At 29.6% G+C, this 11,211-nt stretch overlaps 2 protein-coding genes across 5 annotated transcripts; one reads left to right on the top strand and one right to left on the bottom strand.

The window, feature by feature from the left end:
• Positions 1-2,171: 2,171 nt before the first annotated feature.
• On the bottom strand, positions 2,172-3,441 carry LOC130821068 (phytosulfokines 3-like). Of its 2 annotated transcripts, none has more exons than XM_057686677.1 (2): positions 3,252-3,441; positions 2,172-2,783 (listed from the first exon to the last, which is right to left on the bottom strand). In XM_057686677.1, the coding sequence occupies exons 1-2, from the start codon at positions 3,363-3,365 to the stop codon at positions 2,664-2,666; spliced, it is 234 nt and encodes a 77-aa protein (XP_057542660.1). In that variant the 5' UTR covers positions 3,366-3,441; the 3' UTR covers positions 2,172-2,663. The 2 variants fall into 2 exon arrangements, with proteins under 2 accessions (XP_057542660.1, XP_057542661.1); XM_057686678.1 differs by having other exon boundaries at positions 2,172-2,780.
• Positions 3,442-5,942: 2,501 nt separating this feature from the next.
• LOC130821066 (uncharacterized) lies at positions 5,943-11,010 on the top strand. Of its 3 annotated transcripts, XR_009045291.1 has the most exons (4): positions 5,945-6,383; positions 6,784-6,863; positions 8,659-8,740; positions 9,416-11,010. XR_009045291.1 is itself a non-coding variant. In XM_057686675.1 (2 exons), the coding sequence occupies exon 1, from the start codon at positions 6,204-6,206 to the stop codon at positions 6,351-6,353; it is 150 nt and encodes a 49-aa protein (XP_057542658.1). In that variant the 5' UTR covers positions 5,948-6,203; the 3' UTR covers positions 6,354-6,383; positions 8,659-9,405. The 3 variants fall into 3 exon arrangements, 1 of the variants encoding a protein (XP_057542658.1); XR_009045290.1 differs by lacking the exon at positions 6,784-6,863 and having other exon boundaries at positions 5,943-6,383; positions 9,416-11,004; XM_057686675.1 differs by lacking the exons at positions 6,784-6,863; positions 9,416-11,010 and having other exon boundaries at positions 5,948-6,383; positions 8,659-9,405.
• Positions 11,011-11,211: the final 201 nt, after the last annotated feature.

Raw genomic sequence — 11,211 nt, 5'->3', positions numbered from 1 at the left:
TGGAGGTTTCAGGTTGTCTTCTTCCTTTTCATCCACCTCGTATGCTTCTTCCTCCATTCCTGTCCTTGATCTTCCTGTTGTTCCCGACGATCTTCATACTGCTGCTGCATTCTTTGATTACACTGACGTTTTCGGAGGTTTTAATGATGTTGATTTCGCTGTTTCTTTTGATGAACTCTTTCGTCCTTGTGATGACTCCTTTTGCGACAATGATGGTGATGGCGTTGACTTCTCTGATGAAGCTTGGTATATTTTTCTACCCTTTTGGATAGGAAATAGAAAATAGAAAATAGGAAATAGGAAATAATGATTATTGTGTTTCTTTAGAAGTTTGTTGGATTGTGCATTGGGAGATATGATGGATAGGTGAGATGGACACATCTAAACCCTCAATTTAGATGGACACACCTAACAATGGCGCCACTTGAATGCGTAAGAGCATACTGGTAATTTACCACAAACGGCACACTGACGGTAGTTATCATTAATGGTATTCTGTGCTAACAGACGAAAACTCAATGGTATATGGTGAATTAAAACATTTTGTGTGGTATATAGTGAATTTCGGAAAAACTCAGTGGTATATCATGAAATATCATAATTTTAAATATATTCGTTATTTATAAATTATAGTTAAATGAGATTTTGTTTGATTCATCTCAATATAATTATTCAAGATTGAAAATGTGTTGGATTGAGGGTAAATACAACTTCTCAAAATTATAGGGGATATGAATTAAAAAAAATCAACTAAAATATATATTCATAATAATAAATCTCATAATTTCCATTCTCTAAAAAAAAATATAAAAAAAACTCATGTTTAAATTAAAGGCGACAAAAGGCCACACAACTAGGCTTGACCAAAGCAGGTGCCTCATATTTTTGCGTTAGGCCATGCCCATTACAAGCTCGAAAATAGGAGGCTCATTACTCACGTAAATTCTTATGAGAGACAGTCTCTTAGAGAGATCATTTCTAATTGAGTCGGTTTATTATATATTTTTTTAAAATATTGTAAGTAGGCATTAAAATACGGTAAAAAAACATTAAGGATAATGTAAGTTGACATTAAGAATACGGTAAATAGACATCAATCTTAGTTGGGCTGGGGTTTAGATATGTCTCTCTCAAAGAGACGGTCTCTCAAGAGACTAGTTGATCACTCACGCATTGAACCTTTGAACATCAAATCTTGTATGAGAGTCTTAGACCGTCTCACCATGAGACGAGTTCATACGAGCAGCCCAAATCATTTATGTTTAAAGTAAAATCAATTGAGTTTAACTTACACTGCAAATAACTAAATGAAAACTGTTTTTTTTTACATTAATTTTAAGGAAAACAAAAATTAGGCTAACTCATATAAAGTCGTTTCACGATGAAACTGTCTTAATAAAGAATTTTTCTTGAACCATTTATAAGCTGAGCTTGATATAATCGGAAAAAAATATTGTGAATGAATAATGTAATTTTTCGCTAATTTTTCTATGATAATATTAATTTTTGATTACTTATATGAATAGTGCCAACTCTGGGAGATATTTCTCAAGACTATCCTAAATATGTTAAAAACCAAACTATTAGAAAATTACATGATAAAAATGGTAAATTAGTTAATAAACAAAAATTAGTATTATTCGATAGAAACAAGCACAAAATTAATTTTTTCATGATTAATCAAAAATTATATTATTATAGTAGAAAAATTCATGAAAATTTTTATCATTTACATTAATTTTTCTTCAAATTTTTTTTTTCATCTCATTTCCACCTCTCCTAACAATAAGAATATCACAATTTCTTGTGAAAAACGGTCGCTTTGAAAGACCATTTTTAATTGAACCAACTCATTATATTTTTTTAAAATGTTGTAAGTATGCATTAAGAATGATGTAAATAGACATTTAATATATTGAAAGTAAACATTAAGAATACGTAAGTAGCATCAAGGATAATGTAAGTAAGCATTAAGAATATGATAAATAGACGTTAATCTTTTAATAAACTGGATTTAAAATATGTCTTTCAAAGAGATAATTTCTCAATAAACTAGCTGGTAGAATATTGAGCACCTTCAAATTTAGGGCCTTGTGCCCATTGCACAGGTTGCACGTGCTATGAGTTAACCCAACCTTTTTAAGTGAATAAAAAAGTTTAAACAATATTATTGAGCTAGTTTTAAGATTCTTATAGTCTCTCCTTCGTTTCTTTTTATTTGTCCACTTTACTTTTTACGTATTTTAAAGCAAACTTTGAGCCTCGATATCTCATAGTACGAATAATAAAAAATTGTAAAAATTATATAATTAAAATTCTTTACATCAAGATGAATCTAACAAGATCCCACATGAATATATTTTGTCTTGAATATATACTTTGAAAATCAAATTTAAATTTCTATCTCATCAAGTGAAAAAATTTAAAATGGACAAACAAAAAGAAACAAATGAATAATAAAATTGCACTCCAATAGTATTTTTTAAAGGATAAAATGGATTAGTACTTTTAGTAGTTAGGAAAGTAACACAACTGAATCTAATTTATCTGTGAACCTTGTAGGCGAAATTGAAGGAATTAGACACTTACAAGTCAAAAACCATATTAGGAAAGTTTTATAAAGAAACTAATTAGCATATACTACTAAAATAGGACAAATAGTATCATGGATCCTTAATATCTTGAGTATAAATATAATCTGTATGAGCAATCATACTCTTGTTCATCAAGCAATCTTCTCCTTCCATACTAGTGCAATCATCTTGATTAGTGCTTATATCCTGCTAAACCCCAATTACCCAAACAAATTAAACTAACTCATATACAAACTTGAATGGATAAACCAAAAATTAATATTCAGATGGGAGAATTATGGATTAGCGTAGTGATCCAGAGGTTTTCCTTTTTAAGTTTTATCCTTGTGACAGATGTTTAATTATCTAACCTATTGTAAAAAAATGAACTCAATCAAAAACTTAAATTGATGGTTAACGCCCTAAGATATATTATATACTCTAACATGCCCCCACACGAGAAACTTTAAGCTAGAAGTGTTCTCCTTATACCTGACGCTGAGTATTTCAATTTAAATGAGGGGTGATTGAGATTCGAACTCGTAACCTTTTGTTATGTTGTTTTCTCATACCGTATCAACCAAAAGCTAAAGTCGATGGTTGAGACTTCAAAATATGTCATGTTTTTAATATCTACTCCGAATAAAAAAAATAGATAATGATGAGTTAGTAACTTACATTGGATTGTTGAGGTGTAGGAACAAGTCTTGAACCATGAATAAATTCAAGAGACAAGAGAAAAAATAGAGCAAAAACAAAGGATATGTGATAGAAGTAGATCTTGGGTGCCATGTTTAAATTAAATAAAAGTGTGTTTAGTGTTAGAAGTTTTGAAGGAAGAGAGACAATAATTTTATGGGAGAATGAGAATGGGTAGTAAATTAATGGAAGAGTAACGTTATGAATATTGCACTTTAATGTGATATTAAATGGACAAATTGGTGAATGGTGAAGATCACTAACTTGAGATTTTAATGAATGTCTTGGAATTCTAAATTTCTCAAAAGTCAAAAGTGTAATTAATCACTATTACCCACAAAAGTCAATTTGCTGCTATTATTATTTTGCAACCCTAGGAAACATCATTAAGTTATAAACTTATGTAGGTGAGACATTATAATATTTCTTAAAAATATTTGTCTCACAAATTTTTAAATTTATCAAAAAGTCAAAGGCGTTTGGTAAATAACTGTTAGAATTTTTTATATTTTTAGTTAACTTGTTTCATAAGTTAAAAACATTGATTATTTTTATTAATTTTAAGGTAACCGGATAAATTAATGTTTAGAAAATTATTTCACAAAATTTGGTATTGAAAGTTAGTTAATTATTTGAGGAAAAATAGACAACCAAGTAAAAGTCCATAAAAAAAACTCACACATAGAGAAGTATAATAGCTATAAGAAAATAAAGTTGCCAACTTATAGGGGATGCTGAGACTAACAATCAATATAATCAAACATTTATCTACGTTTCGATATTGGGATGTAACAATTATATATTGTATATTGTTCTAGTAGACATACAATCCAAATCACGATTACTATGCAATTGAATAAAAAAAGTCTATTTTATCTTGTATTTTCTTTTACAAATTAGCTGCTTATAGTATTTTTTTTTTTTAAAAACTTATAGTAGTTTATGATAAAAAAACTATAATTAAGATTTTTTTTTAGCAAAAAGAAGGAAGATAAACTTTAAAGGAAGGATACCTCCTCTAGAGACAAGGCAAAACAATACCAAAGAACAACTTAACACAATCCAAAAACAAACAAGAGTACTATTTTTTTGGGCTTATGGATCTATTTCATCTTTAAAGAATCGTTTATGTACCTTACCAAATTTTCGAATGCAACCATATACTTTTTTCGTTCTGAAATACTTACTACTGATGGTGATATGTTCAGTGAAAAAATGTCATTATCAGTAGCAAGTATAATGGAACAGATAAAGTATATAAGAAATTTCAATCCATGTACGATTAAAGTATATAATATATTATGTGGTCTTAACTATCAATGTAATCTTTTTAAGAAATTAACCCAACTAAAAGCCTAAGCTGATGGTTGAGACCTCAAGTAATATTATATACTTTAACACACCTCTCACAAGATAACCCATTGGACTAAAAGTATAGATACAATATAGATTTCCTTATACCTAATGTTGAATATTCTATTATAAATGAGGGGCAGTTGAAATTCAATACAGTAACCTCTTATCATGCTGGTTATCATCATGTTAAGAAAATAACTCAACAAAAAAATTTAAACTCAACCAAAAACTTAAAAAGATGACTATGTAAGTGGGTACTAGGGGGATAAGGGGATGGCTATGAGCTCGGGCATGAAGTAAGGAAGGGGGTATAAAGTGAGTATTATGTAGTGCTTGAAAATTGAATAAGTGGGTGCAAATATCTTATTTTCATACCTATATCTATTTAAAATTTTTATAATTGCTCCCAGCAATCCATGACGGGTGAATATGAAAATTTCATATTCTATATATAGGAATGATAATGTGTCGGGTCTAGGTTGGGTCTAAACTGATCAACCTAGACCCAGACTCAGATTTGAATTCAAATTCATTACTTTTTTTGCGGATCAATATTCAGACTTAAATCTTTAAGTTCTAAATATTTCGAATACAAATCTAAATTCGTTGGATATGATAGTTTTAAGGTCTTAATTTAACCGTTCATACTTTAGTTTTTTCACCTTTTAAAAATTAACTAAGTTTAAAATGACTATATAATTTATTTATAAGTTTACAATGAGTCAACATAAATTAAAAAAAAATAGAGAAAAAAATGTAACAAATTAGGGTACAATACAATGATTTAATGTCAAATAGTATATTCCAAGGCAACCACACCACATACTACATAATCACAAAACCAAAAGAGTAAAAATATAAAAAATTTGATATTAATAATATTTGCATTTTAACGAATTAAATAATAACCTACTTGAATAATTTTTTAATTTATAAAATAAAAAGTAATACTCCCTTTGTTCTCTAATGTTTTTCTCGTTTAGAATATTCTGTTTTGGACAAAAAAAAATTAATTAAGATTTTTTAGACATATATTGATAATATAATATATATCTATGTGGGATTTCGTTAGATTCGTTTTAATGTATACTTTTTTATAATATACTCTTATTTTTTAATTATTTTTTATAATACGTATTTAAAGATATTAAGGTTTAAAATTTATGTTAAAAACTATAAAAAGGTAATTGAGATGGACAAAAAAGAAAAAAAAAAGTATTATGGGTAATAACTAATAATTAAGTAGTGAAATATTCCTAATGTTAGTACTGAAATATTCCTAATAACCAAAGAAGTATAAAATGACGCCATAAACAAACGCATTAAAAGAACCTATATCTCATAAAATCATAAACAAACGATATAGTGATCCAAGACATGTGTCGATTCCAAAAGTTGCGGTGTTAGCATTCATTTCGTAATCGGTAATCCCCTGTCATTTTTGGCCAATTTCTCTTGCCTCTATCGATGTAAAACCAGGCGGTGTATAATCCCTCCAACCTATAAATTATCTCCCATAAAATGTTTCCTTCTCAATTTTCATAATTTCATCCTTTTGTTCATAGAATATCCAAGATGTTGATGGGTCTTATGAGTATACAATCCTTATTGGATTTAATTGTAGCAGGCATTTCATTGATGATTGGGTTTGGGATTTTCGCCTTCATTGCGTCTGTACTTTGTTCTGCTGCCTTTTTTCAACACGCCCAATATGTTTGTGCTTAGTTTCGTCAATGCCCGCCGTTTCTAAATTAGGTATAATTTTGATACTGCTTGTGTTGCTGTTTCTTCATTTTTTTAATTGATTAATGTTTAGTTTTATTGAACTCATGTCTTCCATTGTTATGGAACTTTAGATCAATGATTTGATTGTTTTAGGTTTATTCAGGAATCTGGATTTAGTCAACTGTGATAAGAATTCTAAATTTTGTGTGTTTTGGGTTTGATTTTTCAGTTATGTACTTATTTTAATTGTTATTTTTGTAGGAGTACATTTATATTTATACAATGACATTTCGTTATCTTAATGCCAATTCCATTACCCAATGCCCTCCAGTGGGGCTCCCGTATAGAATGTAATTTGGAGGATTGTATATTCGTAATCTTACTCTATTTGATGATAAAAATGATAAAGAGGTTATTTTTATTGACCCAGCAAACGTCATGGGCAACTTGAACTTCCAAGTGCACATACATTACAAGGTGGGTGGCAAAAATGGAGAGCAGAATATTGAGGTGTGCCTTTCAAGCTTGATGTAAAGTTTTATTGGATAGTTCTTAGACTAGTGCGGCTATATGAATCAAAATGTCGGGTTTTAGGAATGATCAATGTAGGTTGATGGGTTGCTGATTTGCAGATAATTACTCCTTAGACTAGTATATAGATTAGTGGATCTATGTTGAAGTATAGATTCAAAATGAAGTCAGAATTCATAAGAAATGGTTTAGGTGTGGTAGATACAAAAAGGATAAGATGAGTTTAAGATGATTTGGTGAACTAGTAAGGAAGATAAAAAGTTAACATAAGGGATTTAGAAAGAGGGTGAGGAAGATCAAAACCTAGAGGCCATGAGGGAACAACGATTGTAGATAATTGAAATGAACATAGAAGGAGAATTTATGTGGATGTTTGCTGTAACCAATGTATTGTTCGACTCATCCAAATTAGGGATTTAGTCTTTTACATTGCTATTATATATGTTTGGATAAATAAATGAAGCCTTGATCTATAGGAAGGACAAGAAACAATGGTACATCCTAAATTATTTTTATATGAATCTCTTTATGTTAGAAAGGATTTAGTGAGGATCAAATACGCGAATATGCGCAGTAGCAAACTACTCTAGTGGTATCCTAAATTTGTGGCATTATTAATATAGTCCGCTAGCTGATCCATACTCTTAGGGATTAAGCTTTTGACATTATTGTGTGTACATACACGGATACTCCCGTTTCTTTGTATTGTACGAACTTACATTTGGCCCATTGGCTACCCAATTTGATGAACATCCCAGTGCGTTTGTATCTATGTTTAACTCATTGCATCTCTGTCAGTGTGTGGATGAATGTAACGATGTAGCTTGTTTTCATTTCGTGGAAATTTCCAGCAAAGGAAAGGGCTAAGTGTTCATCCTCACTTATTTCAGTGCCCTGCTTTTGCTCCTTAATGGTCCACATAGTGTCGTACGCGTTTCTTCACATAGCAAATATAGTTCTTATAAAAAATTTTTGCACAATGTGTAATGCGTTTAAGTTGACATACTAAGGTTTTTGAGGAAAGGTACATATGTCAAGAAGAATTTGATGGATATTAAGGAATACTCTTGAATTTTCTGAGGAGTCTTCTGTAGAGAGGTTGCCGCAGGATTTCTAGTTCGCGGTAATTATACCATTAACTTGTTTGGGTGACCAATCTGAAGAGAACAACCAGTAGAAAATAATTGTTGTCTTAGTTAAAAATTTTTGATTTTGGGTTGTAAACTTATCCCTCCTAGGTATGACCCCTGTTGTGATGAAGAGAAGAAATCAACAAACTGAATACAGTTCTTCTAGTGGGTCTTAACTACAAATTGTTGATGTAGGTTTTAAATTATCCCTCCGTGGTATGACTCCTACTTTGTGGCAGTACCTATATCTTGGGAGAACTCTTGGGTTAGCACCCGGTTTCTTCCAATTAGTTTTTTTTTCTTCCCATATGTTCATTGGTATACCTAGAGCTAGAGGTACTCAAAACTGATCCGACAATCTGTTATTTATTCAACCATGTTACCGGACTTGATTAAGTCGCTATCAAAAATGTATTTACAATTTTATAATAACTAAAATGGACATAAGACAAAATGACCCGAAATTTTATTTTTAGAGCCACTAAAATTGTACTTTATTATGAAACATTGCATCTTCTATTTTCATTTTGAAATGCATCCCTTGATTAGGAAAAGGATGGGAAAAGTGGTAGGATTGCATTTCTTTTTTCACTTCATCCTTCTAGATAGTATAATGTTTTGCGACTTCCTACCATGTTCCTCAGGTTAACGTACGCTTCTCGTCTAATGATCATACTCCTCTCAGCTCAGGGTCTTAGGATGACTAATGGCAAATCATACCTTCAGGTTTGTCATCCTCTTCATTACTATGCATCAAATAGCTGATTTACTCATAATCACTTCTCTAACTCGATGCAAAGTTTTATGATGGAATCACTTTGACCGCTGAACCAACAGAGCCGTTCCTGAGGGTAATATTGAGGTGTAACCGCCTAAGGTCCAACTTATAAAGGGGTTTAAATTAAGTTAATCCTTATTATTAAAATTTAGTTTGTACGTAAGTACCTTATCATTATATAATTTTAGATTTTTACATTTATTTGACATTAATCATGAGATGGAAAAAAAATATATGATGCATTGTTGGAGAAAAAAAAGAACCGAAACTTTACTTATACAAGGACCGGGGCTAAAAATGATCCGGAAGGCACTGTGAACCAAACAAATCTGTAGGCTTAGGACACCCTTGACCTTTGTATACCGCATGCCATGTCCATCATTGCAATGAATTTGGGCATTGAGTTAGCTCTACCTTATCTTCTACACGAAAACGAGTCTGTATTTCTGTTCATATTGCTTTCTAAATTTTGCAAAAATTGGCATATAGTGGAAGTATTTTCTGTATATCAATCTTAATTTAGCAAAAATTGTATTAGTCGGTAACGTAATTTAAGCTATATATCAATCTTAATTGATACATTTGTTTTTTTTTTTTTTTTTTCTATTTTTTTTTTTTTGCAGGAATGTTTAGCCATTTGGGTTAATATATGCCATGTAGTGGAAGTATTTCCTGTAAAATTACGTTATTTGGTTTTAGGCTAAAAATAAGTTAATGCCTTAAGAGGTTAGGGGTTCAAATCCTTCTACTTACTTTTTTTTAATAAAATATTCTCCTAACATTTTTTTTGCAACACACATAATGTACTTACTTTATGCTAATTAAATATTCACAAATTCTTACTTGATACCGTCTTTTGTAAAGACGTCTCAAGTTTGGGCCGGATTAATTTTTAATTTAAAAAAAAAATAATTAAACTTTCTAAACACGTGCGTATAGTTGGGTATATAGTGATCTGTGTTTGGGTTATAACATTACTTAGTTGGGTATATAATGGTTTGTATTTGGGGTTATAATATTATGTATTTGGGGTTATAGTATTATATATTTGGGTATATAATAATCTATGTTTAGTGTTATAACATATAGTGAGTAGATAATGGTTTGTGTTTGGAATTATAACATTATATATTCGAGTATATAATGATCTGTGTTTGGGGTTATAGTATTATGTATCTGGGGGTTTTAAAATTATATAGTTGGGTATATAATGGTCTGTATTTAAGGGTATAATATTTTTATAATACTAAATATATTATGTTATAACCCCAAATAAATATTGTTATAACCCTAAATATATTATGTGACTTTTCACATTCCACTTTAAACACGCACGTCATTTTTTTTTTTTAAACTAACATGAATTAGATTTGGTTTGTGCTTTTGAAAGCCGTCTTTACAAAAGACTCTCAAGAGAGCACTTGTTAAATATCTAGTGGTCTTTCTGGAGTAAGGAGACTATTTAGTTGCCTTCTGCTTTATGATTATGGTTTGTTGTCTTTTATTCCGTTTTAGAGTTTGATCATAATTTCTATGAGGGGATATCTCCGATATGATGATGATAGTAGCACCTAATGTATTAAATGGTTTTAAACCATTTTACTCAACAATTTTCACTTTTTATTAAATTTTTTATTTAAAGGAAATATTTCACTCAAATGGTTTTTTACTTGCGGTTTATATCACTTTTATGAAGTTTTATAATGAAATGTAATGTTTGGACAACAAAAGATATTTAAACTATTCACTTTATTTAAGATTAATAAATATTACCAATAAGTTTTTTGCAATGTACCTAAATCCTAATTAATGAACTTCACCATTCTAAACATACTTGCCGATTTTAACTTTTTATCGAAAAATATTGATGAAAGATGATATTTAGATGACTTTTATCACTTTTTATCAAAATTCTTTTGAAAAGTAATTTTGTATGGCATTATTTATATAAACAATTCAAGCCCTTGAAAATATAATATTGTTCAATCTTGAATTGATGTTTGCTAATTCTGGTTCAACTTTCAAGGTCAAATATTCAAACAATGTTGAGGTTTTTAATGTATTTTTATGGTTCGTTTCAACTTCAACAATGACAGTTAGTGCCCGCTTTTATTAATTTTTTTGACTTAAATTTACATTATTTTATACTCCTATAAAGCATTACAACTATTAATAACACATTCAAAATTAAATTTAACACAAACATATGTAAAATTCTTTTATAAAAGTTTTAACGAAAAAAATAGTTTCTGTCACGAAAAATATAATTGGCTTATATAAAATACTTACAACCTGAATTATATTAAAATTAATCATTGCATTTAAAAAAATCAATTGTATAAATAACAATAAAATTTCGACTAAAAGTATAATATGTTTTAATCATCTCAAAATATCCAATACACTAAATAATACTCAT

The sequence above is a fragment of the Amaranthus tricolor genome, chromosome 8, assembly GCF_026212465.1.
Source record: "Amaranthus tricolor cultivar Red isolate AtriRed21 chromosome 8, ASM2621246v1, whole genome shotgun sequence".
NCBI classification, from domain to species: domain Eukaryota; kingdom Viridiplantae; phylum Streptophyta; class Magnoliopsida; order Caryophyllales; family Amaranthaceae; genus Amaranthus; species Amaranthus tricolor.
This window is presented reverse-complemented; position numbering and strand designations above follow the sequence as displayed.

Bases quoted from the DNA above. Each gene is read 5' to 3' on its own strand.
- LOC130821066 (XM_057686675.1), top strand. From the start codon at position 6,204: ATGTTGATGGGTCTTATGAGTATACAATCCTTATTGGATTTAATTGTA.
- LOC130821068 (XM_057686677.1), bottom strand. From the start codon at position 3,365: ATGGCACCCAAGATCTACTTCTATCACATATCCTTTGTTTTTGCTCTA. The intron at 2,784-3,251 runs GTAAGTTACTAA...ATTGGGGTTTAG, and splicing joins CTACACCTCAACAATCCAAT to CAGGATATAAGCACTAATCA.